General features: G+C 55.2%; 2 protein-coding genes across 4 annotated transcripts in view; one reads left to right on the top strand and one right to left on the bottom strand.

Annotated features, from left to right (window-relative positions):
• MORN5 (MORN repeat containing 5) overlaps positions 1-5,537 on the top strand; it is a 40,808-nt gene extending 35,271 nt beyond the window's left edge. Inside the window, exon 6 of the mRNA XM_069582554.1 lies at positions 5,314-5,537. Within this exon, the coding sequence (XP_069438655.1) occupies positions 5,314-5,464 (151 nt within the window). The 3' untranslated portion in view covers positions 5,465-5,537. The remainder of the gene's footprint in view (positions 1-5,313) is intronic.
• On the bottom strand, positions 1,042-26,930 carry LHX6 (LIM homeobox 6). Of its 3 annotated transcripts, XM_069582548.1 has the most exons (10): positions 26,702-26,930; positions 25,480-25,551; positions 24,908-25,090; positions 24,426-24,547; positions 15,387-15,607; positions 12,842-12,942; positions 12,529-12,624; positions 12,153-12,327; positions 7,559-7,662; positions 1,042-3,278 (listed from the first exon to the last, which is right to left on the bottom strand). In XM_069582548.1, the coding sequence occupies exons 1-10, from the start codon at positions 26,783-26,785 to the stop codon at positions 3,258-3,260; spliced, it is 1,179 nt and encodes a 392-aa protein (XP_069438649.1). In that variant the 5' UTR covers positions 26,786-26,930; the 3' UTR covers positions 1,042-3,257. The 3 variants fall into 3 exon arrangements, with proteins under 3 accessions (XP_069438649.1, XP_069438648.1, XP_069438650.1); XM_069582547.1 differs by lacking the exon at positions 7,559-7,662 and having other exon boundaries at positions 26,702-26,874; XM_069582549.1 differs by lacking the exons at positions 7,559-7,662; positions 26,702-26,930 and adding an exon at positions 26,352-26,466 and having other exon boundaries at positions 1,055-3,278.
• Positions 26,931-27,256: the final 326 nt, after the last annotated feature.

Genomic DNA, 27,256 nt, shown 5'->3' with positions numbered 1-27,256 from the left:
GTCAAGGGAGGTCTGGGCATGTTCAGCTAAGCCATGGAGGGGATGGAGGGGGTGGGGTGTGGGGGAGAGATCACCTTTCCCCTCCAAGGCAACAGTCCCCTCAGGAGATAGGATGGGATGGCCACCGGGGGATTCCAAAGTATGTTTTGAAAATAGAAAGTACATTCATGTAAAGAAAGACACACAAACTTAAAACTATTTTCAAAGATACACATATATCTAAATCAACATTTGATAAATGGATTGGAGGAGTGGAGAGGGAGGGAAGGGGTAAGGTCAGGGATGGAGCATGCAACAACTAAACAGAGGGGCCCTGCAGGGGCGGGGACCATGGCCACCCTGAGCCGAGGCTTGAGTGACTGTTCCAGGCTACAAGGTCTGCTGGGGAAGCCTCCGCACCAGGCACAGCCAGTCTCCTCCCTTCCTGGTGAGCCTGGGCTTCCACAAACGGTTCTGCCATTAAAAGAAAATTCGGCAACCAGCAGCAGGATGCCTGCTCCCTAGATTACACAGTGGCTCTGGAACCCAACCAGGCCAGTTGTCACCCTCGTCTCCAGTCCATATTCCCTTCACTCCACCCCATTTCCCAGTCAGGTTCCTCTATGCTTCCGTCTCTGGCCTCCCAGCATCTCCTCTCGTGGACTTACTCTGTGACCTTCTCATCTGAGGATACAGCTCAAGTGCCCCCCTCCCTAAGTCCAGACAGCACATGGGGAGGGATCCATCTGTCTACAGCATTTGCCTGACTGAGAGCTTCTCCCGGGCTCTTTTCTGAGCCTGCAATGTCAGCACGGGGCCCAGCAGAGTGTGGTCGGGAGAGTGGTAGGACACCAGCCAGTCTGATTTCCGGCACAGCACAGACTAGAGAAGAAACCCACCATGATGCCTTTACCCTGCTCAGCCTCCTAGCTGGGAAACAGAACCAACCTTCTGGGAAGGGGTTTCACTGTCTAGCAGCCCTGCTACTCTGGGGGCCAGGCCTGAGCCTGAGCCCTTCACCAGAGAACAGGAAAGAAATGGAATCCTGTTGTGCTCTGGAGGTCAGTGCCAGCACTTCTACTTGCATTAACTTTATTTATTACACAAATAAGACATTTACAAAGCACAACATGAAAGGTATGTAACAAAACAGACATTGGTTTTACAAAAAAGTGCTTACAATTTTTTTTTCCGTGTGTGTATGTGTGTTTCCCCCTTTTGCTTTGTATTTAAATAAATAGTCCTGATGGCCTGGAGGTTCTCAGGCTGCTCTATCAGGCTAGTGGAGACATGTCTGAACCGCAACATGCTACAACCACGTGATCCACGCAAGGAACAGACCCTGGGTGGGGAGGCTCAAGGCAGAGTGGTACTAGGTGACCCCGGGCAGGACTTGGCTGGCCACTCACCACATGATGCTGCTTGGGACTGCGATCACTGGGAGCAGAAAGCAAAGGAAAAGTTAGAGCTCCCCAATCACCAGGGATCGGGCCCAGCTGCTCCTGTTAAGGTCAGCTCCGAGCACAGGGCTAGGCACATATTATTCACTAGGTGAGTTCTGCACTAAGCTGCACCAACTGCATTTGGAGGGGTGCCTTCTCTTTGCCCTGAGTCAGCTGGAACTGTCTTTGAAAGCAAAAAGAGCAGGTTCCCTTCGGGAGCTGCACCCGGGCCCAGCCCTCCTTCCAGATCCCAGAGCGAGAATGGCATATAAGTTTTCATCTTAAGCGCCAACTTCAAGCATTTGGATTCTGAACCCTTATCCAGACTCAGCGAGATAGTGCTGCAATCGATTATCGATGTCTGCCACGGGTGAAACCAGGGACAGCAGATACCTGTGTACCATGAACTTGCTTTCCCTGTCCTAGAGTCTCCTTCCCAAAGCAACATACCAGATGAACCAAAGCAGGAAAGATGACTTGGGCTGAAACATGCTTACTAGCAGCCTCTAGTGGGAAATGCATCAGGACACAAAGTAATTCTAAAATTACAGGATAACCTTGGGACAAATGGGCGTCCCCTGAAAACATAAATCATGGTCTTGTGCAGCATGAGCCCTTTTGTTTTGTGGGGGCGGGGGGAGAGTAGCAGGACAGGGAGGGTGTGAGCACAGCTGTCTGGCCCGCATTCTCTGGAGTAGGTGGGGCTGGCTCTGGGCAGGGTTGTTGGAGAAGCCCAGAAGTGCCAGCTAGAACCCTGGGCTTGGCACACTCACTCAGCATCAGGACCCTCTTTCTATGCAGAGATGGGTCCAGAATGAATGCTCTGACTGCCCTTTCCCTGGGCTCCATTCCCCAGTCCCTTCAGGAGATACACCCCTGCCCCCGCCAAAAAAAAGATGTGGCCCAAGCAGCCCCACCCATCGGGAGTCAACAAGTAGCCAAGAAGCATCCCCAAGTGTAACCTGTCCAGATATTCAGAAATGTCACCACACAGATCAAAACCCACCTCTGCCATGCCTCCGCACATATGCTGGATAACTGGGGGAAAGCGGGGCCCCCAGCACACACACCCCGAGCTTCCTCTTTCCTCTCCTTAAAATGGCTCATGCCCCTCCCAGCCCAACATGCCGACTCCTTCTCCTGGGCCTCCAAACTAATGGAGGTCTTTGTCCACCACCCCCTCCCCAGCCCCTGCCTATCCCACTGCCTCTTGGTCTGGGCAGGCCTCCATCTTTGCCCTGTTGGGCCTCTCAGGGTTGGTCAGTGTCTTTTCTCTCTCTGAATTAACTTGACATAACCAGACAGATGGAAATGATAAAATTAGAACATAGCTTTCCTTTGGGGACATCCCACAAACACTGTAGAGTCTTCCAGACAAAAGCAACAGAGCGGATAACACTGGGGGTTGTTGACTATTCAGAATTTGGAGATGGTTCCAAGGAAGTAGCAAAGGCCAACACGGGAGGAAAGAAAACCTGTAAATTGGAAGGCTGTTGGCGTCACGCAATTCAATTCGGCCTTTTGCTATTGTGATCAGCTTAAGTTGAAGAGGACGACTCCTGTCTAAATGGGAAACGCAGGCTGTTTTCACCCTGGCTCCACGTATCAGGGAGCTCTGCTTTCCTGGAGGAGGGCTCCACAGTGCTCCTGGTGGGTTCTGGTTCTCAGCAGGAGACAGGGAGGCCAGGCCCAGGGGCCCAGCTGGCGGCGGGCAGGATGGCAGATGAGGGGTGGATGCGGAGCGGGTGATCCCTGGCAGCAGCTCAGACTCTGAGTTTCAGCGGCTAAGGGACAGCTGCAGGTCGCCCATGGACAGATGCGGAAGTGCCGGCAGTGTCAGTACTGAAAAAGGATGACCTGCAACAGGAGGGCATGGGAGGGGGCTGAGCCAGGGTCAGCACCGCCTGGCAGCCCCCCAGAGGTCCTCAAAGGCCTGGAGAAGGAGGGGGACCCAGGGCCCACATCTGAGTTCAAATCCTGGCTCAATCACTTGCTTGCTGTGCAACCTTGGGCAACTCACTTCACCTCTCTGAACCTGTTCCCTCATCTGTCAAACAGGGATGAGCACACCTCTCTCCCTCTCTCTCTCAGAATGGGGAGGAATCAGGAAGATTCAAGAGCAGCAGCTAGCACCTCCTGGGCACACTCCCTGGCACTGGGTATAGTGCACACGGGCATGATTTCACAGAGCCTGGCCTTAACCCCACCAGGGTGCCCTGATACCATCTCCTTTTTGAGAGGTGAAAATCAAAGAGCCTGGGGTTGCCCAGCCCAGAAGAGGTGGACCCAGCCTGGCAACCCCAGCCTGGCTCTAGAATAAGCTCTGCTCATTAGACTCACTGCCTCTTCCTCTCCAGGCTACCTTGAAAGTTACCAATGCCGCTTACCAAGTACCAGGCAATGGGCCAAGCCCTTCATGCATCCAAGCACTTGGAGAGGCAGGTGGCTGAGACATGCCAGGTACCTGACATACAGAGGGTGGTCAGGGACTGACCGCTTCCTCTCCCCGTCTCCCACCTAAGATGCCTGGCTGACCTCACACTGGCGCCAACACAGCCCCACAGCCCTTGACAGTTCAGGTCAAGGATGATTGGCTGTCTGGCCAATAGGATGTGCCTTTTGACAGTCCAGTGCCAGGAGGAGATTTCAAGTTGGCCGGGGACATCCAGTGGGCATGGCCATATGGCTGTTCCATTTTTCGATCAAGAATGTTAATGGCCCAGGTCGGTTTCCATGAGGAAGAGATGGAAGAAAGCCATGGTGATAATAACCAACATACATGGAGCACTTCCTGCGTACCGGGCATCGTGCTAGGCCCCGTACATATATAATCGCATTTGCTTTCAGCAGCAACGTTGCATGGTAGGAACTATTATCCCCATTGTGTGGATGAAGGAACTGAGGCTCAGAGAAACTGTGTTCCCAAGTCCCAGAGTGAGAAGGTAGCTGAGCTGGGGTTTGGTCTGCCTGACTCTGGAGCTCACCCCCACCTTAGACTGTGTTCTCCTCTAGTCTCTGGGTTGCCTACCTGGCTTTGGGCTCTTCCTAATAGAAGCTCTCTACAGAGGGATGACCCTGCCTGTCCATGAGCTTCTGTCTCTCCATCTGAGCAATGATGGCCAGCCTCTGATTTTTAAGAACTTTCCAAGCTCTGAACTGGGGGATCAAGGGCTGTGACCGGGAAGAAATGTTGGTTCTGGAAACTCACAGGGATGAGCAGTCCAATGACAACATGGCAGAGGCACAGGATGCTATCCCAATGCTCAGAGCACTGTTCTCTGGGCCAGGCCAGTGCTGGTCTTGATGAGTGGGTTTGGGGGGCTGCCCCAGGGGGCCCTGAATCTCCTCCTTGCTGGGTTGGATCAGGCCCGGAGGGATTTGGAAGAAAGCCCACAGGGTTCTGCACTGCCTGGACACACACAGTCTGCCAGGCCCCAGGGGTTTGGCAAAATGTGGACGGAGAAGGTTCCTGGGAGCTGGCAGGAAGGTCTGACAGTGAGAGGGCAGAAGGTCATGAGGAGGGGGAAATGTTTTTCTGTAGAGTTGCTGGATGTGAAGCTGGGGCTCTGGGCCAGCAAGAGAGAACTCTGGCTTGGCAGCCAATCCCAGAGGCCAGAAACCTTCCCCAGCCAAAAGCTGCCAGACCCCTAGACTGGCTCATCCTTCAGGCTGAACCAGACATAACCACAAGCTTAGCTGAGAAACCAGGAGACAAAGGCTCATCTCCAAGTGCTGAGCCCAGAGTTAATTCCTTCCAAAGATCCCCTCTGACCCCAGATAATGCCCAGGCCCTTTGCTTGAAGGTATAGGACCCTTATTATGTTACCCCCTCGTGGCTCCCCCTCCACTTCCCTGGGCCCCAGCCACACTAAGCCCCCTGTTGTCCTTCCAGGTTCTTCCAAACCTCTGTGCCTTGGCAGGGATTCCTCACATCCCCTGCCTCTCCCCTAGAGCTGGCCATTCTGTCTTCTGGGTCCTCGAAGATTCACGTTCATCCCTTATCCTCAACTGCCCGGGGTGTAGCTGCCCACCTCCTGCTCTAAGCCACCCTGAGGACAGGGACCATGCCAGCTCGCCTCTGAGTCCTGATGCAGGGTGGGACAAGATGAATACTCTCCTAAAGGCCCGGGGGCAGCTAGCCCTAGGATCAAGGCCAGCTGTACCCACACTTGCTGTATGTCTCTGGGCGAGCTGCTGCTCTGGCAGAGCCCATGTCTGCAGGGATGAGATGGAGTCAACCACAGTCATCATCCCAGGGAGCCTGTGAAGGGTGAGGTCAAAGAGAGCACCGTGCAGACTGTGAAGGCGGCTCAGAAGCACATGGTTACCGAACCAGGTGGACTTCAGATCTGAGAGGCTAGCTGCATCCCTGGACAAGTCGGGTCACCTCTCTGAGCCACTGTTGCCTTATCTTTACCATGAGGACGCCATCCTCATATCCACAGGGTGATCGGGGGCGTCAGACAACATATGTAAAGTGCCTGCCATGAACAAAGAAGCTGTTTACCCAAGGCAGCCCTTCCTGTGAGTATGACAGTCTCAAAGGGGATGTTCCTGGGGTGGGGTCACCCACCACTGGGGTCTCCAGAATTTGGGACTGCATACGTACTACCATTTACTTATAATCCTACTGGTCCTACTGGCTGGCTGTACCTCCACATCATCTACTTTCCCCACAGTGCCCAGCCCTCAGCCCAGCCCCATAGGTAGGTGCTTAATCAGGAGGTGGAGTAAGAGGGGCTGTCCTGGAAAGGCGGTCCCACTCCTGGCTGCCTGCCAGAATCACTGGGGCTGGGTATGACACCCGCAGGTCCCTGGGGCCCACCCCAGCTCCCCAGAGGTGAGGCTGAGGAATCTGCCTCCCTAGGAGCTGCCCAAATGATGCTGAGGCATAGAAGACTGCGTTCAGGCCTGGCCCTGTTTCTCCCCAAATCCAGCACATCCTCTGACTCCAGGGGCTCCCTGCCTCTCCGAGGACCACTACAATGATGCTTCTAAAAGAGACCTCCAGGACCCCCCACAGTCCACGACGCGCCTCCACCTGGCAACCTGAGGGCTCCACCCCTCACTCTTATTCCTCCCAGGCTCGTGTGCCAGCAGCTCTGAATCACTCTGGGTTCCCTGAGAGCCGTGGCAGCTCATGTCTTCCCTGCCAAACCCTGAGGCTCAGGCGTGTGTCTCTCCTGAGCTGTGCCCCCAGCCCCAGCTCCCCTGGCCCCAGCATCACGGTTGAATCACACTTGTGTCCTAACTGTTGGCCTCCTCGAGGGCAGGAACTACATTTCCTTCATCTCTGTGCTCCTGGCAACTGACTCGGGGCTCCTGGGAACAACCTGTACATAGCAAATGATGGTTGAAGAACTGATTTTGTGAACGAATAAAGGCACAAGTTCTCATTCCGGCCCTGCGACCTTGAGCTACCTGGGCCTCATTTTCTAAAAGAAGGGGTTGTCTGAGAGCAGCGGCTTTCAAGGCTCACTTCGAGCTGTCCTGGAGCTGAGTGGGAGGTGGGGGCTCTACTTCCTCTGCAGTTTCATCCAGAGTGGCTTCCCACCGACCTCGTTTCATCTCCATTCTTCATTACGAGAAAGAACAAACAAGTGGGTTCCCGGGCTTAAGAACAGAGCTTTCAAGCCACTGGACTGGGTGACGTCCAAGCACCCTTCTGGGTGTCCAGTCCTACTGCTTGAGACAACCAGAGATCGGGTTCCACAAAGGAGGCCTCACCAGTTGACCAAGGGCCACTGGCTGGCCCGCTGTCCCTGGGCCCCACCAGCTCAGGATATTCACTCGCAACAGATGGGAACACAAAGGAGTTAGCGGGAGGAGGAACCTGTGGTGGGAGGCAGGGTGGTGTGTGATATAAGCCCTTCTCAGAGCCGCAACGTTTGAGTGAAATAACTAAATCCGTAAATCTGAAAAAGAGAAGGCCAGCCGTGGTGGAGAGCCACCAGGGGGCTGGCCATACACACCGAACACACTGGCACCAGATCAACGGACTGTGTGGTGGGGCTCAGGGGGGCCTGAGTGTACCGGGCAGAGGGTGCCTGCTCAGCGATGAGAATCCTGCCAGAAACCCAATCCCGGCGGGGAGGGGGGGGTTTCTGACCCACCCCACCCAACCGGGCTCCATTTACCTTCTCCCCCCGGTTGGAGAGTGGTCCATCCATATCGGCTTTGAGGTGGACTGGGGGCGCGGTGTAAGGCAGCCGGCAGTGCACCTGCCCACACTGTACCTGACCTGTGGACGAGAGGATGCCTTGGAGCCCATCCCCCAGTCTCCCTGCAGCATCCCACCAGCCCCGGGCTCGGTTGGCTGGAGCCCTGGGGCCATTTTCACCTCTGCCACTTACCAGTGGGGTGGCCCTGGGCAAAATTTCAATAGGATTGGTTGCAATACCCTATGTGAAAGTCTTTTGACTTCTGGGATCTTAGCTCCCTGACCAGGGATCAAACCCGTGCCCTCTGCAATGGAAACACAGAGTCCTAGCCACTGGACCGCCAGGGAAGTCCCTGAAAGTCTTTATGAGCAATGAAGCTACGTGTGGTAACTGTTGTGTGTGTGTTCAGCTGTGTCCCACTCTTTGCGACCCCATGGACTATAGCTCATGGGGCTTCTCTCTCCATGGAATTTTCCAGGCAAGAATCCTGGAGTTGCCATTTCCTTCTCTGGGGGAATCTTCCTGACCCAGGGATCAAACCTGCCTCTCTTGTGTCTCCTGCATTAGCAGATAGATTCTTTACCAACTGTGCCACCTGGGAAGTGTAGTTGATAATAACTATCTAACTCACTGATAAACACTCATAAATGAATATGTACATCCCCCATGTTCACAATAGCCAAGTCAACAACCTAAATGCCCATCGACAGATGAATGGATAGAGAAAATGTGGTACCTATATCGGATGAATACTACTCAGCCATAAAAAGGAAGGAAATAATGCCATTTGCAGCAACATGAACAGACCTAGAGATCCTTATAATAAGTCCAGTCAGAAAGAGAAAGGCAAACACCATATGATACCACTTATGTGTGGAATCTAAAATACGACACAAATGAACTTTTATGAGACAGAAACAGACTCACAGATATAGAGAAGAGATTTGTGGTTACCAGGCAGGGATGTAGGAGAGGAATGGAGTGGGAATTTGGGGTTAGCAGATGCGAACTATTACCTACAGAATGGATAAACAAGGTCCTACTGTATAGCACAGGGAACTATACTCAACATTCTCTGACAAACCATAATGGGAAAGAATATTTAAAAATACTGTGTGTGTATATATTTATATATATATATATAATAGAATCATTTTGCTGTCCAGCAGAAATTAACACATTGTAAATCAACTATATTACAGTTTAAAAGTTTTAAAAAGAGAGAAAAAGAAATGAATATATACATCCAAGGCTGTACATTCCTACATTCAAGGCTCTACCCCATCCGTTCGAGTCCTTCCTTGGTGCATTGTACCTTACCTCCCAGGTGTCACCAGGGTTTTACCCCCGTCCCCTAGAGGACTCTGTGCTCATATATCACCTTCTCTAGGATGCTCTCTCTGACCACCCTACTCACAACTGCCACCCAACACCAATACCTATACCTACCCCCTACCCTCCCTGCCTGTCTTCTCAGCTTTATTTTTTCTCCTTAGCATTTACCATCATCTTCCTTACTGTATACTTTTATTGTTTATTTGACAGTATCTGTCTTTGCCAGCTAGACTGCAACCTCTAATGAGGGCAGGAATTTTTTACTGTCTCTAGATTCTAGATGTTTGTGGATTTCCAGGACCTAGAATAAGACATGCATCTAGTAGGTACTCTTTAAGATTTTGCTGGATGAATCTCTACACTATTCCAATTTTAAAACAGTGAGGGGTAAGGCCATCCCTGGTCTGACCCAAAAGTCTCATGCTTCCAGCTCTTTGCCACTACAGTGAAGCCTATGGCCTCACTCTTCTCTGAACTTCATCCTCTCTGGTTGCAGGGGAAGGAGCCCTGTACAGAGACCTGCAATTAATACATAACAGGGCAAGTCACTGTGCCTTTTTGAGCTACAGTTCCCTCATCTAGGGAAGATGGAGGAATTCTTAATATGGGGTGTTCTAAGGGCCCATGAACAGCCTGAGATTATGTGGAGAACTATGTGCATATGTATGCATTTCTGGAGTCTAGTTCCAAAGCTTTTTTATGAGATTCCAAGCTTGAAGTAAGTGTTAGTCGCTCAGTCGTGCCTGAATCTTTGTGACCCTATGGACTGCAGCCCACCAGGCTCCTCTGTCCATGAGATTTTCCAAGCAAGGATACTGGAGTGGGTTGTCATTTCCTTCTCCAGGGGATCTTCCCAACCCACGGATCGAACCCGGGTCTCCTGCACTACAGGCAGATTCTTTACCAACTGAGCTACAAGGGAAGCCCAAGCTTGAAGGCTCTGGGAAACTCAGGAACCTGTGAATTCAGTGAATGGCAAAGAAAATTTCTAAGGGGACCTTCAGTCATGCAATAGGAGGCAGCACGTTCAAACACCCTTGATGCCTCCTGCCCCAAGCTGGGTTCACCTTGAGGGGAAAAGGAAAGGGCATTTCAGTCCTTTCTCTAGGTGTCCTTAGGCTTGGACAACAATCTATGTGGACAGAATCCTGACATAGCTCTGGAGACCATGGCCCCACTCTCCGTGGCGTCACCTAGATCCATTACCAACTTCACAGCAAACGTTGGCTGGTGGCCCAGACTCCTGGTACCTAGAGAGCCCCTGGTGCTTGGCACCTTTAACAGATGAACTAGAGAGTCAATGAGCTCTCTGCAGCTTGATACATCATTGTTTAGAAAAGAAAGGAGGAAAAGAGTCCCTCCTACTGAGCAGATGGTTCAGAAACGGAACAGAACAAAGAGACACTGGCAGACACTGCCACTTTCAACTGTCAGCCTGGTGCAGTAGGCAGGATTCTGCATTCGCAGCTCTGCAAACCAGAGCCACCACTACCATCACAAGAGCAGCTAATACTTTTCCAGACTTACTAAATACTGAAGACATTAAGTCAATGATCTCATCTGATGCTCACAATACTGCTTTGAGATAGGTATTCTCCTTTTTAAAAAAGAGATTCGATTCTTATTGTCTTCATTTTTACAGATGAGAAAACTGGTATTCCAGGATAATAAGAATTTGCCCAATGTCTCACAGCTTGTAAGTGACAGAGATGGGCTCTGAAGCCCCACAGTATGACACTAAAGCCCACATTTCATCATTAAAGAATCCTGGCTCCCACTAACTTACTGTGGACCATTGGTTTCCTCATCTGTGCAGTAGAACAGTGATGCTTAGAAACATCTGTCGAGACAGTGCCTGGCACATGGCAGGGGCTCGGGACACAGCTGTGCTCTCTCTGACCTCCCTCCTCTTTCTCTTTTACTTGAACCCAGAGAAGAGAGGGTTTGAGCTTGTGGGTATGTTGTCACCACCTATTTTTCTGGTCATGCCCAGCTTTGAGGAAACAATCAATAGAGACAACCTCAAAGGAAAAGAAAATCTGTGATAAGCACCCATTCAATAGCAAACTCACTAAATGCCCATCCTCCAGACACGCACAAGGCTACTCTCTCTGTCTCTCCCCCAGATTGCCACTCTTCGATCACTCCACCATGACCTGCCACCCCTCATCCACAGTGCTTAGTCCCCACTGACACACACCCCTCCTCCTTTATTTGTTTATTGTCTCCCCTCCTCCCCATCCTGCCACCTGAGCCTCAGGAGCACACAGGCTTTGGTCTGTTGTATCCCAGTGCTTGGGGTTTCCCAGGTGGAGCTAGGAGTAGAGAACCCGGCTGCCAATGCAGGAGACACAAGACATGTGGGTTCGATCCCTGGGTTAAGAAGATCCCCTGGAAAAGGAAATAGCAACCCACTCCAGTATTCTTGCCTGGAGAATCCTGTGAATAGCGGAGCCTGGCAGAATACAGTCCATGGGGTTGCAAAGAGTTGGACACAACTGACGAGACTTAGCACACAGGCTTCCCAGTGCTTAGGGCACAGAGAGCACTCAAAAAATACTCACTGAACACAGTGGCTCGCCACCCTGTGAGATAGCATCATTAGTGTCCCAGTGTACAGATGAGGAAACAGGTTCAAGGAAGTCAGGTGATCTGCCCTCGGCCTCAGCTGCGGGTACTCCTGTCACCCTGGCTCTCTTCTGTGACCCACTCATGCCAAGGCGCTTTCTGCCTACGCTTGGTTCCTCTGCTGCCTGCACTCCTATTTCCCCTCTCCTGTGTCTCACTCATTCCTACCATCCTTCTGGTCTCAGCTGGAGAAGAAGCGACATCTCCACACACTCCCATCCAGAATCCTGACTACAGGAATCACCAGGATGAAAACCAAACGGCTCATCTATCTGGTATTGTTTCCTGTCTCTCCCACCAGAACGCAGGCTCCCCCAGGGAAGGGACTTTACCCATCTTGTTCTTTTCCTAGTCCTTCGGCTCTGGCACAGAGTGGGTGTTGAGAGAGTACGTTTTGAATGGCTTGCCTCTACCCAAGAGTCCAGCTCCACCGCGCAGAGCTGGGGAACTTAACTCCTCTCCCCCACCTCTAGGTCCGAGGGACTGAGGAACCCTCAGCTGCGCTCACGAGGCGCAGCAAGGACTTCCCACGCCTCCGCCACCCACGAGCGCTCGTCTATACCCGCTCTCCCACAGGCCGGGCGATCGGAGTGTCGCGGTCACTTACTCTCGATGTAGCCGTGCAGGGTGACCATGCGGGCCCGCTCGGGGCTGCTGAACGGGGAGTAGTGGATGTCGTCGGACAGGGCGGAGGGGAGGCGGGACGGCGGCGCCCCGGAGGGCGGCACGGGATGCTGCGGTGTATGCTTTTTATGACGCGCTCGGCAGTTTTGAAACCACACCTGGAACGACAGCCTCAGCAGCCTCAGCCTTGCGGAAAAGGGCTGGACGCGCCGCTCCGAGACCCCAGGCGGGACTGCCTCGTAGCCACCTGAGGAAGGGCGGCCACGTGTGCCCCCCCGGACCCGCAGCCCTGCTACGCGCTCGAGGGCCCGCCCCCAGGCCCCGCCCCAGACCCGAAGGCCCCGCCCACCCGGCCCCACCTGGATGACCCTTCGGCTGAGGCCCGTCATGTCCGCAAGCTTCTGCAGCGTCTGCGCGTCGGGGTTGTTGTCCTGCGCGAACTGCGCCTGCATAACCTGCCAGGCGCCGCGGGGCGGTGAGGCACGAGACCGCCGAGGTCGCCAAGGCCCCGGCCCAATCAGAGGCTCCGGCCCGGAGGCCACGCCCCCAGGCAGCTACAGCCCCTCCCCGCCACCCGCGGGTCGGGCAGAGGGGAGGAGTCAAGAGACCCTATCAGCCCCGCCCACTTCGAGGCACCGCCCACACCCGGCCACTCGCGGCCAGCCGGGGTACCTGCAACTGCTCGGCGGTGAACGACGTCCGGGCGCGCTTAGCTGGCTTGGGCTGACTGTCCTGTTCGGAGGGCACTGCCCCCTCCAGCGTGAGGCCGTTCCCTGGGGGCGACAGAAGCGGCTGACCACGCGTCCCCATCTCTTCTAGTGGCAGCCTGGAAAGGACGGGGGTGGGGCAGCTGGTCCCTGGGAGTGTCGGGAGCGGGGTTGGCTGGGAGCGGGCATTCCAGGGCCCTAAGCCCCTGAACTCAGTTTTTGGGGAAGAGGCTTCTCCTTCTGAGCATCTGCTCAGTACCAGACGCTTCTCTTTGGGGGTGCCCTGAACTTCTCACAACCCTGAGGATTGGTGACATCTTCGTGTTACAGCGGAGGATACTGAGATTCAGAGAGAAGACCTTTCAATTAGTATTCTGAAAGCTGGCTGACTCTAGCATCCCAGTTTGGGCTCCCTCCTTGACATACTGGGGAAACCAAAGACTGATGGAGATGGGAAGCAGGCAGGTTACAGAACTGTGATCCTAATTTTGTAAAAAAAAAAAAAAAAAAAAAGGATGGAAGCAAAAGGGTTGGAAGGATATACACCAAAGGCTTGGGAAGAGGAAGTGCAATTACTGCAGCTTCTCAAGTTTTTCCAACAATCACATGTCATCACCTTCTCTAAGGTTTAATTTTGTTAACTGGAGTATGTGTTATTCTCTTTCCACTTAACGTTACTTTTTAAATCACACTAAATATAGTCCTTTCTTTTAATAGCTCATTTTTCTGAATGCAAAGGTAATACATGCTCCTTATCAATAACTCAGAAAATTCAGATAAGCACAAAGAAGAAAATTAAAATCTCCAGAAACTCCACCACTATTCATAATTTTTTAATTAGGAAAAAGTGTGCTGAAAGAAAGAAAGAACAAAACAAACACTCCAACATACATACATAGAACAAAATCTGGGAAGACATACACTAAGATGTGAGGGGTGGTGGCATTTGGAGTGGTCTTTATTTTCTCCTTTTTGCTTAGCCATCCTTTCTAAATTTTCTATAATGGACATGTGTGTGTTTAAGTTTTACAAGTAAAGCAGTAGCCAAAACTGAGGGCTGGTCAGTAAAGGAGATCTGAGGTCATAAGCCTTCAGGTTCCCTGCATGGTAGGACTCTGGAGTCAGGCCTGGCTATGAGAGCTGGAGTGTAACTGGCAAGGCTGTGGCTATAGGGTCCTGTTTGGTTCAGATGTGGAAGGAACCTGGAGTGACTGATGGTTTATGGTGTGGGGGAAACGCTGACTCCTGGACTTCCATCCCAGCTCCACAACTGACCTGCCCAGTTTTCTTGCAGGTAAATTCAGAGCACCCCAGCTTCACTTGTTCCCCACTCAGACCCACTCAGCCCTGATCCTGGCAGGAGAAAGTGACGGCCCTGCTGTGGCCAAGGCTTCCCAGGTGGCGCAGTGGTAAGGAATACACCTGCCAAAGCAGGAGATGTGGGTTCGACCCCTGGGTCAGGAAGATCCCCTAGAGTAGGAAATGGCAATCTACTCCAGTATTCTTGCTTGGAAAATTCCTTGGATAACCAAGTTTGGTGGGCTATAGTCCATGTAGTCTCAGAGTCAGACATGACTGAGTGACTGACTGGTGCTGTGGCCAGTGCTCTGGGGATTCCTGACTAGTCCTCTGACTAGAGACTGAGGTAGTGTGGTCCACACTTTCTGAGAGGCACTGGGGATGGGGCAGACACTATATGACTTAGCCCCTACAAACCTGGGAAGACCTGGGTCCTGTCCCTGAATCTAAGTGTCTTCAAAAATCTCAGTATCAAAGTCAGAAGAGATTTAGGGGTCTTCCTAGTCCAAGATCCCCTGGAAAAGGGAAAAGCTAACCACTCCAGTATTCTGGCCTGGAGAATTCCATGGACTATCTATGGAGTCGCAAAGAGGTGGACACAACTGAGTGACTTTCACTTTCACTAATAACCATTTCCCCACTAGGGAGAGGCCCAGAGATAAAAGGCAACTTTGTAGGTCAGCACAACCAGCCAGAAGCAAAACTGAAGTTCCAGTCCAGAATGAAAACCCCATCCCCAAACCTCTGGCTTGTGGCTGCTGGGGTGGGAGTTGGGAGGAGACGGTCGCATCATCTCTGGACGACTGGCCCAAGCTTGGTTCCAGCAAAGGAGAGGGGATGAACCGCCAGGCCACCCAGAGCTATCCAAAGGTGGAGTAGGCTGCTGGTGATGAGAGTAACGGCTAGGGCCATTGAGTGCCTCTCAGCTTTTCAGAACATCAGCCTCATCTATCTCTGAGGTGTCTTATCGTTAGCCACATTTTACAGAGTAGGAAACACAATTTGCAAGGACCATCAGTGTTACTTCAGACTTGCAAACAAATGGTGGAGCCAGAAGCGCAAGGTCCGTGCACAGCCCCACCCCCATGCTACCCCCAGGTGATAAGGGGGCGCCTGGATCTAGAGAATTGCGAGCAGTCCCTGGGGTGCTGAGGTGGCGTGGCGGGTCAGAGAGGGCTGGGGGTGGGGAGGGGTAGGGGCGGGTTGGGTACCGTTCTCCGCGGCCCTCTTGAGGTTCTCGATCATGGTGTCGTAGTGAATACGGCAGAGCACCTTCTCCTCGACCAGGCCAAACTCCTCGCCTGTGGATAGCTGGCGCTTGCACGAGAAGCAGGCGAAACAGGCCAGGTGGTAGGCATTGCCGCGCGCCCGCCGGACCCAGTCGCTGGCGTAGATCTGTCGGCCGCACCGAGCGCACTTGGTCCCGAATCGGCTGTGGCACAAGGGGGGGAGGGGAGGAAAGGGATGGTGAGGCTCAGACCAGCCATCCAAACCCCAGCCTCTCCGCCGCACCCGGTTCCGAAGGACTTCACTCGTGCATTTCCCTTTGTCTGGATTCACCATCCCCTGCAGCCAAGTCCCACCTGGAAGGTGAGCTGGTGGGTGGTTTCTTACTTTCTTCTTGGTGCTTTTCTGAGTTTTTCAAATATTCCACCATGATCACTTAATTTGTATATAACATTACTTTGCTCAATAAAATACAGGGGAAATATAATAATAGCAAAAATTTGGCAAATTTATGAGCACTTACCACTTGCCAAGCAAGACTCTAAGTGTTTTTTGTTGATTGTCCCAATTAATCTTCATTTTGCAAATGAGGAAAATGGGGACCAGAGAGGTAGAGTAATTGGCACAAGGTCACACAGCTTGCAAAGAGAGAAGCCCTAGCCAGTCTGACTCTTGAGAAGAATAAACTGTAACCCAGCTGTAGAGAAATTTGAGAGTTTCTTGAAAGCATAGATGGGTATGCACTTACTGGCTTTGTGACCTTGGACACAGGGTTTAGCTTCTCTGAGTTCTCATTTTCTTGCCCTGAGCTGAACTAGGTGACAACAGCAATGGTTAGTGCTGTTGGTTTAGTGCTTTGCAGTCTATTCAGTAAGGAGCTAGTCTCAGACTCCGGAGCCCTGTGTCATTTGAACAAGAGAGAAAAGCCCAGATCAAACGCCTCACTCTCTCAAGCTTTCCCCTTCCGTTTCCCCTTCGCCCTCCCACTTTCTGGTGTGGCTGCCTCCACCACCACGGGACTGGGAGCCCCTCTAGGAAGCAGCAGAATCTGCTTACCCTGTCCCAGAAGTCAGCCCAAGGCCTGGCCCGGGAGCACCAGGGAAAGTCTTTTCTTCAAGTGGATGATGACTCACCCAGTGACCCTGCGCCGACCGTCTGGTACACACTCTTTTTCAGGGAATGATGACCCCACTCATCTAGCCCCTCAAGCTTAGAAACCTAAATCAACCACCCCTCCTTCTCCTCAACTCATCAGACACTGTAGGTTCCCTTTCCAAAGTATCTCTGGGACGCATCTCTTCCTCTCCATAGCCACCGCTGCTTTCTTAAGCCTTGCTCCCATCATGCACCCCTCACTGCCAATCTTTAAGCCTGTTTCCAGTGCCACCCTGGCCAACTCAGCCTCCACACAGTGGCTACAGGGAAGTTTCCAGCATGGATGCTTTTTGCTGTCCCCTACCCAGCTTAAAATCCTCTGGTGGCTCCACTCTACGTTCAGGATCTGGTCCAAGATCCTTGGAGTTGACAGAGCTCAACAGACCACATCCTCTCTTGGCTCATCTCCTCCCTAACCTTCCTCAAGATCCCTCACCCCACACCCAAGCATGAGCCCGAGTCAGCCACGACGGTAGCTGGTCCCAGGTCTTATGACCCCTCTGAAGCACTCCCCACTCCCCAGGCTTTCGCACAAACTTGTTTCCTCTTCCCACCGCCGCGGACCTCCCACTCCTAGTTCCACGGCTCCCAGGACCACCTTCTCAGCACTGAACACATCGACTTGTAAAAGTCGGGTTTCTTGGCTCTCCCTTCCACCCCAGCATTCCTGGGAAAGGATCTAGAAGATTTCCCTCTGTGTCCCCAGAGGCACATTTCCACCCAAAAGAGCACTGGAAGCGCCTTGAGAGCGCGCAGGAACCAGCCTAGCAAATGCGCTCTGGTTACAGCCTCGCCTGCCTTGGCAAACACAAACAACTGCCGGTTGAATAAACGGTCTCGGGTTGAACTGAGTACAGGAGCGGAGGCCTTGGCCAGCACCGTCTACGGCGTCCCTCCAGTGCCACGCTGCTCTCTCAGAAAAGGGGCTCTAGGGGACCCCGTCGGCGGCCGCGGGGTTCGCTCAGGCCGCTCTGCGCGCCTTGGCCGAGTCAACCATCTCTCAAACAGACAGAAGTGGTTCCCCACCCCGGAAATTCGGCTTCCCCAGCACAGCACAGTCTCCGTTTCCAACCCTTAAGTAAAGAAGAGAGGAAATCATTTTGCTCATTTTAGTCTGCTCCCGTCGAGGGGCCGATTCCGAATTCTGCTGCCCGGCTCCAGACTGGGAGAACTTCCTGGCCCCTGAAAGGAAGAAGAAGGAAGGGCCAGCCGGGTGCAGAACCCTTGCTGCGCTCCAGGGTTCTGGGCCGCAACTTTTTCCTTGCCTCCCCCTCGCCGCAGCCATGTGAAGTGGGGACTCTGACACCCAATTTGCACACGTAGGATCGGACGTTCAAGGTGGACAAGTGACTTGTGCAAGACGACACGGAGTGTCCGAGCCTTACAGTGGAACATGGGTTGAGGTCCCTTTCGACGTGCAAAAAATCCCCTAGAACCTGCGGAAGCAGCAGGACTGGAGATGCGTAGAGTTGAAACCCGGTGGTATGAACAGAAAAGGGGCCTGGTTTGACTGCATCGCATCCCCACTCCGATCCTTGGGTCCAGGAAACTCCCTCGCGCAGGGCCTGAGGCCTCCGCAGGCTCGGGTAGAGGGAGCCTGAAAGAGACGGTAGAGGAAGGTCCCGGCCTCGAGATGCAGGCGAGACCTATTGTGTCTCCAGCCAGCGGTTTCCGTGTTCCGGGATCGGTGCGCAGAACCGGAGTTTAAATTCCTGGATCTTGGCGCTTGGCTGTGCGGGATTCATCGTTTTCCGCCAGGACGCTTCCAAGACTCCTCGCGCATCCCTGATCTTGCCGCTCCACGAGTCCACGAGGCCGGGCGCGTTCTGCGCCTCCATTGGCCGCTCGCAGAGCCCCATCCCCTTGTTCTAAGGCGGGAACCGCAGGTGACCTTTCAGCAACTTTACTTGCCATCTCGTATCACCCCAAATGCCGGGAGCTGTCCCCAGCTCTAGGATTTCCCTGCGCGCGTCGTGTCTCCGCCCAGTCAATGAAACCATCCTCGCGTTTAGATCCTCGGATGGGGGTGGGGGTCATTTTGCAGTTTGGGATGCGTTTCGGGCGGCTCCTGAAGCGTGTCCCCCACTCGGGGAAGGTGGCATAAACAAGGGGCACCAGGAGGCTTACGGATCCAGGCTCTGACAAACCGACAGACTCCTTTCCCAGGCGGGCAGCGAGGCCCGAGCCGCCGAATTCCGGAAGCAGCGAAATCGGCGGCAGAGACAACGAAACTTCAAGAAAGGGGTGTTCGAGAGCTGCGAAGGGAGCGCCAAAGGGATTAGGGGGCGCGGCCACTGCCCGCCTCCCCCCTGCCTTGTCCGCGCCCCACCCTGGGTCCCGCGCGCGCCACGGGGTAAAGGCGCAAAGCACAGAGACGCTTTGGGAATGGAGAGGTGTCGGAGGTAGGAAGCACAGCCTGGCAGCTGCTGCAAGGAGTGGAGTGGGTGCCGCTCACCGCCTTGCCCTCTCTCCGCTGAAGCCGGGAACGCAGACATCTGGGTACTCGTGGCTTTGCGGAGGGAGCTGTGCGCCAGGGACGGAATCAAGCTAGCTCTCTCGGCCTGTCTCTCCTGGATGCCGAGTAGGAGCCCAGCAGTTATTTGTTGCGTGAATGAGCCTCAACGAAAGAGCCCATCGGAGTTTCACTACGACTCCTGTCCTCATTGCTAAGCTACTCCTTTCCTGGAAACCGGAGCTCAGAGTGGGAGGGCCAATGTTAAGAAACTAGTGAGACAAGGCGTTGACACTCAAAACCAGTGTTCGCTTGTTTTGCGTTCGGGACGCTCACTTGAGGGCCCTAGAGAAGAGATTCTATGAGGCAAACAAATTGCGCGGGAGGTGGGGGCCGGGGGTGGTGGCTCTATGCCTTCTGCTTCTTCCCTGCTTTGCAAACCCACAGGAAAAGAAGCCGAAAACAACAGATCCAGCATTTAAGAGGTTAAAGCGCCCCACTCCTCGGAGGTCCCAGCCCAAGCCCCTCCCCGAACGCCTCTCTCAGCTCCCCCAACATCTGTCCCCCAACAGCTGGCGGCCTCTGGGCTGCTCTCAGCCGCGGTGGGGGGCCGCTTCGCAGCTCTGAGCCTCCCCGGGGACTCTCGGGGTCCGGGGGAGGGGGTGGGATTCCCCCGCTGGAGTGTGTGGTCAGAGCTTGGGTTCAAGGGGAAACGAGGAAGAGAAGCCAGCAGGCTTGTCCTAAGTCACTAGGGCCAAGTGGAGGACAGGAACCCTTGTGGGCAGCCCTCCTTCCCAGGCCCAGCCCCGGGCACTCTCTGAACCCCACCCCAGTCAACGCAAGAAGAGGTAGTTAACCCTTTACTCCCCACACCCATGGTCAGGAAACAAGAGGGCTAAGGACCTTGTGACCTGAACCTCCAGTCACTGGGACTCTGAGTTCACTCCTGCCCTAGTACTCCCAGGGCCCACCCAGGGACAGTCAGTCAGAGCACAGAGGGCACTGCCTGTGGGAAGCCTGCTAGCCAGGTAGGGAGTCTTAGGGCCAGCAGGGGTGGGTGGGTGTGGTCTTTGCCATTCCATATGCCCCACCTTGCACAGGCAGCAGGTTGCTGAGGTAGCTCAGCTACAGAAGAAGAGTGCCAAATATTTAGACATAAGGATGGTAAGTCAGACAGCCGTGAGGGTTATCCAAGTTGACCTCACCACTCAGGGCCTCAGCTGCCCCTCCTATAATGTAGGGGTTATGACAATTACCTACTCATAGGGTGGATGGGAGGATTCAATGAGATAAAGCAAGGAGATGTAAAGGGTTAACACAGTTCCCAGCTTAGAGAAGCGCTTTGTAAGGTCTCTGGACAGCATCTTCGGTCCTGTCCTCTTCCACTCTCTCACTGGTGGGACGCATTCTCCATTCTCTTGGGGCACTGTCTCCCCCAGTCTACAATAGGTATGACACTTAGGAGGGGAGGGGCCAGAGGGGCACTGGAGATCAGTCCATGTGGGGGCAGCAGCCACAGGTCGGTGGGTGGGAGGAAGCTGTCTGGTTGGTTTATTTTTTAAAAAAAATATTTATTTATTTGACTGTACTGGGTCTTAATTGCAGCATGGGGGATCTAGCTCCCTGACCAGGGATCTAACCCAGGTCCCCTGCATTGGAAACACGGAGTCTTAGCCTCTGGACCACCAGAGAAGTCCCCTGTCTGGGGTTTTGATTGTTGAGAAATGAATCCCCCAGAAAGGAACGCTATGCTATCTTCCCACCCTCCCTCACAGGACTCCCCCCCCCCCCCCCCCCCCCCGCCAACTTCTTGGAAGCAAATAGAAAGCAAAACGGTCTTAACCCAAAAAGTGAAGAAGTTAAAAGCATCACACATTTCCCTGGTGGAAAAAAATTTTTTTTCTGCTAGGACTCAGGGAGTGAGGGGAGGTGGGAATCCGACTGAAGCCACAAGGGGTGGTGAGGTCCCTGTTTGGATGGTGAGTTGCAGAAACTGAGGCAGAGAGGTCCAGTGAACTCAGAGGGCGCACAGCCAGTGGAAAGCCAATTCCTTCCAACAAAGCCAGGAGCAGCAATGGCTCTCCAGACTCTATCCCACCCAGGCACAGCCACCTGCCTCCTGCTCTGGTGAGCTTGGAGTGCTTTCCTAACATCTAGCTTCCTGAGCCCCCAGTGCTACCAGCTCTGCCAAAGAAGATAGAAGAGGAGTCTACAGACCAGTGTCAGGGAAGGGCAAGATAGCAGATAGAACCAAGAGGAAGCCCTTCCCTGGGGAATAAGGTCAGAGGACCTCAGAAGCTACCAGTGGGGTCTTGGCCACTTCCTCCCTCCCCGCATCCTGTTCAGAAATCTTGGCCTGTCTTTGGGGTGAGTGCTCCAGCCCATTTCCCATCAGACCCTTGATCTTGGGTTTCAGGAAACAGAGGGCCAGAGAATCTGAGTGCTAGGCCCTTCCCTGAGCCCCAATCTAGAGAGGGAGCTCTGCCTTCCACGCTACCATACTCTCTCCAGGAAGAGCTCACTTCCAGCAGCCATCCAGAGCCCCCACTGCCGCTCAGAGCAGACAATAGTCCCTGCCTGGTGCTCTGCCTGCTTTTTTCTCTCCCTTTTTGTGGGTTTCATTATTTTTGTTACAGGTGGGGCTGCCAGGGATGAGTTATGCCTGCAGGGAGACCTGGCTGGGGGAGAAACAATCAGAAAAGTCACAATTCTCTCATCCCAGGGAATGTGAGCCTTTATTCGCTCTATTTTTTTAACCAAAAATCTGTTTTAGTTTTGCTTTGGGGGCTATTGTCACTAGAAAAGGATTAGTGCTTAGAACCTGCAGCCCAGAAATGGCCCAGCCCCATTCTTGCTCCCCAAGCTGTCTGAGGAAATGCCATCAGGGCGGAATGCCCCCGCCACCCTGCCAATGGTGACACTCATAGCACCTACCCTTTAGCGAGCCTCTGCTGAGGCTTCCTCCCTTCACTGGCCTTCTTGGCAGCTCAGAGAGATACCCTGGTAGGAGGATACTAAGGGCAGAGAGATGCAGTGATTTGCCTGAGGTCACACAGTGATTCAGGGCTGGCCTCATGGAGTCTGGTGTCCATGATAGCTGGATATCTCATTCTTCATCCCACTGCTGTGGAAAGGAAGGCAATGGAGGCTTTGAACAGTAGGGTCAGAATCTGAGTTTTGACCAACCCTTGAAGATCTAGGAAAGCGCATCAACCAAGGAGGCTTGGTCCAGCTTTGGGCATGAGCTGGGGCTGGAGAAGCAGCACAGACATGTGAGCAAGTGGCTCACAGGCTGGCGGGTCTGCTGCCACCAGGGAACCAGGAGAGGGGGCCAGGCCTGCCTTACTCTGCGGGAAGAGGCCAGCTGGGTTCCCCAGGCTGTCCTGGCCCACTGATGAACACAAGGAGCCCTGAAAGGGCAGCTGGCTTGTTTCTTTACCAACTGGAGTCAGGCCTAGAGCAGGGACCCTAACCTCTGCTTCCTGCCCTGGCCAGTGAAGAGTAAGGACAGTGGAGGGGAGAGGTCACACTCTGGTTACACACCACACAATGACAGCCCTGCCCTCACATACACACAGGCTGCAGCCCATACCCACAAATCCACAGTCACTTCACACCCTTGGGCCCTCAGTGCCTGGATTAAGGCCATAAGCAGAAATGCCCCTCAGAGGAGGGGTGGTATGGCGGGTGGGGAATGATGGGATTTCAGTCTCTCACCTTGAGACCCCAGTCCAGAAGGAAGCTTGTCCTGACCAACTTGCACAACACACACACACACACACACACACACACACACACACACACACGCAGTCCCAGCATTCACAGAGACACACACTCTCCATTCACACATGAACTGACAGACAAATGCTTGCTGTTAAGGAATACCCACGCTGTCCACACGCCCCTCGCCCTGCTCAGTTGACACATCCACCCAGGCCACAGCACAGATCCGGACAGGCAGACACTTGTGCATCCTCGAACTTGGGAGTCCCAGGCCACCTGGTAGAGCCGCCCTTGCCCGTGCACACCGTAGCTGCACTTCCACTCACACCCATGCACCGATGGAGAAGAGTCTCTTTCTCCAGCCAGGCTTCCTAAGGTGTCCTTAGAGCACCCCAGCCCCAAATACTACAAGCCTACCCCTAGATTCAAGGTCCTCTCTTTCCAAGTTCCCAGAGACTCAAAGCCAGGGGATAGGGAAAGCGGTATTGCCTTACAAGCATCCCCTGACTTAGAGGATCTTTCTGGGGCTGGGGTATTCCCAGGAAGGCTGCATCGGTGACCTCTCTAGGGGCAGGGATGGGAAGGATGTTGGCATCGGCGGAATGGGGGCTGCTGGCTGTAGGGGAGTAGCTTTCTCCACTTCCTAAGAAAGCTCTTGGGAACAGGCGTCCTGCCCAGGAACCAATTCCACTCCACTCTCTCTGAACTCCATAGGCCCGAGTTCAGGCCTGCTTCACACTTTCCCTAGGGATCGGGCAGGCACTCGCTGCTTTTCTGACCTTACCGCGACCTCGACCCCATGACCCGGGCAGGGCCGAGCTGCGTGGTGAGGAGCCAGGCGCGCGCAAGCGGCGGAGATGCGGCGGGAGGACCAGCAAGGCTGCTGTGGAGAGCTGCCGCTGCACCGTGGGGCGGAGGGTGCAACCCAGGGTGATCCTACTCGGGGGCCCTGGCTGCGGCGCCCCACTCCCCCTTCCTGTCCCGGCAGCCCAAAGTCAGAGCCTAGACCCCGGAGAGGCTGAAGCCGGGGACGAAACGGCAACGGAGCTGGGACTGGAACCGGCCCCCGGGGCGCAAGCAGGATCCCAGACACGAAATCCTACACTCGAGCGACGCCGGGGTCTTAGTTGAGGCGGAGCCGGAGACCGAGGTCGGGGGTTAGATCGAGAGCTTGAATATGGGTTCGGATCCGAGACCCATGCGAGGCTAGTGCTTGAGGCCGAACCAGACCTGAATACAGCCTCGAACTCGGCCGAGGTAAGAGCCAGGACCAGAGCCGGGACTAGAGTCTAGAGCCCAGCTCAGGGTCCTGCCGGGTAGAGACGCCGGCTTTGCTGGAGTGGGAGGAGGGTTACAACCCAGGGCCGGGGGCCTCGGAGCTCGACCGACGCGCTGGGAGTCGGAACGGGAGCCTGAGGTTCAGGCAGGAACAGAGAGGGAGCCAGAGACGCGACCAAAGCCGAGTGGGCCTCAGCAACCGGAGGCGGATCACCGGCCCGAACCCCTGCCGGCACAGACGAGCGGCCTGGAGCTCCTGGTGCTTGGCTCTGAGAGCGGGTGGGCTGGGCCCTCGCGCTGCGCCGCGCCGGGGCATTAGGGACGCGGGGGCCTCCGGAGCCAGAGACCGAGCGGAGCTGACAAACGGCCTCTGAGCTCCCCCGGCGACACTGCTGGCCCTACGGCCGCAGCCTACCTGAAGTAGTCCATCTTGCAGAAGATTTCCTTGTTCTTGATGTAGCAGCTGTTCTGTTGCCTCAGCGACGTGCGACACACGGAGCACTCGAGGCAGCGCACGTGCCAGATGAGGTTGTTGACCTGGGGAGGGGGCGGAGATAGGGGGGCGGCTGAGCGCGGACCTCTGCGCGCGCCCGGCTCCAGCCTCCCCGGCCCCCTTTGCAGACACAGGCGACGGAGCTCTGAAGAAACATGTGACTTCCCCCACTTTTCTTCTGTAACATGGAAGCTCAGGGAAGTAGAAATCAACTGCCCATTTTTCAGACGGGAACCCGGGGGCGCTGAGAGACGCAAAGATCTGCCTGAAGCCGCGGAGTCTGGCCGAGGCTGAGCAAAGATTCGAATTGAGGGGACCCGGCGCCGGCGTGGCTCCCCCTGCAGTCCTCGGGGTCACAACCCACACCCCGCCAACACACACGCAACAACCCGCCCCTGTCTCACCTTGAGCAGATAGCGGTCCAGGATCTCCAGGCCACAGCTGGAGCATATGTTCTTGCCGGCGGACGGCACGGAGGAGGCGGCAGAGGGAGGTGAGCAGACGGAAGGCGTGCTGGGCGTACAGGGAGAGGCCCGGCCCTCGTCCTTGTCCAGAGCACCGGCCAGGGCCTCAGCGTCCGACTGAGCCTGCCGTGGGGGAGAGGGAGAAGCCGCACTCTGAGCTGCGGGCCGAGTCGGGTGCCCAGCGTTGCTGCTGCCTCGGAGACAGACCCGGCCTCCGCGAACGAACCGACAACGAAATCCCCCCCAAACGACAAGCCACGGGCTACAGGACAGGATGAAAGGGCCTACTGGAGAGGAAAGGACGGCTCCAACTTTTAGCACGCGCGTCCTAGGTGCCAGGAGCGGTCAAAGCTCGCCTTCCTGGCCAGAAAACCGAGGCTCAGAGAGGCACGGCGCCCTGCGGCAGTCTCCCAGCGCACGGGACAGCTGTTCGGGGCCGGAAAGCCGCGTCAGCTCCCCAGGGCCCGGCCGCCAGGGCACCGGGGACCGAAGGCAGGGCCGAACGAACTCACCATGGCGGGTGGCGCGGTCCCTTCAAGGCAGCGGGTGGTCGCTTTGCAGCCGGACCCTGGCTGGGCCATCACCTGGGGGAGGGGGGAGGGAACGCAAGCGGCGGCGGCTGCAGCACTGGCTCCGCGCAGCCTGAGCCCAGCGCCTCCTCGCGCCTGTTATATAAACCGGCGCGGAACAATGAGTCCTAACTTTGTAGTGGGCATTTAAAGCCCTTCCCCACAAAAGCGGTGTCTCTCTAATGAAGCAATTTGAATTTGGATTGGATTTTTTCCCTCTCTCTCCCCCTCTCCCTGCACTTAACCCGTGGCTCTTGAAGTAATCGCTTAGTTCCCTTGCAATCCAAGCCTCTGAGGGGGAAAAAAAACGCGCACACACACAAACTACCTGCAATTAGAAATTGTCGTGAATGCCCAAGATAAGAGGTAGCCAGAGTGTCAATTCCAACTGTCAATCAGTGAGATCCATCAGGCCGCCCAAAGAATTGCAAATTTGATTTTTTAATGGTAGTAATTAAAAATCGAATTTTTTCTCCCTCCACCCACCCCCCTTCCTCGCTCCCTTCTCCTCCTCTCGGCGCAAAATGCAAAAAGGAGAAAAGAGAGAAAGAAAGAAAATAAAAAAGAGATTGGGGAGGGGCGCTTGAGGAAAATAAAACCCTGAGCGCTGGGAGCATCAGCCCGTCCGCCCCGCGCGCGCGGCCAAATTGATGCGGCGATGCTGACGCGGATTCAGGCGCTTTCCGAGGGCCAGTCCGAGGGAAACCCAGAGCAAAACGGGGGCGAGATCGGGGACGAAACGGGGCCCAAAAGAGAAAAGGGAGGCGTCCAAGAAGAGGAAAGAGCACCCTCCAGCCCCTCGGAGCTCCCGGGACCGGCCCCGCGCCGCGATTCTCAGCGTTGCGCCGGCACAACCCCAGGCGCATCGGCGCTATCAGCGCCTATTCAGACGGACAATACCCGCCTCGCCTCCTCTTGATTCGCCTGTGTCTTTGCTAAATCGCTTTTTGAGAAATTCCTCCAACATTTGCATAATGTGTTCCCGTTTTCCGCGACCCCCCGCCCCTCGTGCTCGCGCGCGCTCACACACTCACAGACACACACTCCCAGGCGCACCCCCGCACCCCTCCTCCCCGCGGCCGCCCGTCGCCCGGCCCGGCCCGGCTGGGTCCCGGCCTCATCCGACCCCGGCCCGGGCGGCTCACCCACTCGCTCGCTCGCTCACCTGGTCGGCGGCGGGGCCGCCCTCGGCCGGCAGCCGGCAGCCCTCTGGCAGCGCCGGGGCGGCGTTCTCATGCTTCCAGTACATGGGCCGGGGAGCGGCGGGCTCGGCGGGCGCGCGGCTCGGAGAGCCGTGCAGAGAGGGGCCACGGCCGCAGTGCGAGCAAAGGCTGAACCACGAGCAGGAGGGGAGCGGAGGCGCCGGCCCCGCCGCCCCGGCCCCGGCCCCAGCCCCCGCCCCCGGCCCGCGCGCAGCCCCGGCCTCCCTGGCTGCCGCCGCCGCTGCCTCGGAAGAAGGTCCCAACAAACTTGGAGAGGCCCCCGCCCCCTCCTCCTCCTCCTCTCCCTCCTCCTGGTCCTCCTCCCCTTCCAGCTGCGGCGGCGGCCGCCCTGCCGCTGGAGCCCCGCTCGGTTCAAGATGAGTCATGCGTGACCAATCCCCTCCCCGCCAAGGGAGAGCGAGACACACACAGCGAGGCGGCGACCCAGAGATACACACACAGACCGACAGACACACAGAAACTCAGAACCGCCGACAGAGAGGCTGAGGGACACGCTG

Source organism: Ovis canadensis, chromosome 3 (assembly GCF_042477335.2).
Source record: "Ovis canadensis isolate MfBH-ARS-UI-01 breed Bighorn chromosome 3, ARS-UI_OviCan_v2, whole genome shotgun sequence".
Lineage (NCBI taxonomy): Eukaryota > Metazoa > Chordata > Mammalia > Artiodactyla > Bovidae > Ovis > Ovis canadensis.
This window is presented reverse-complemented; position numbering and strand designations above follow the sequence as displayed.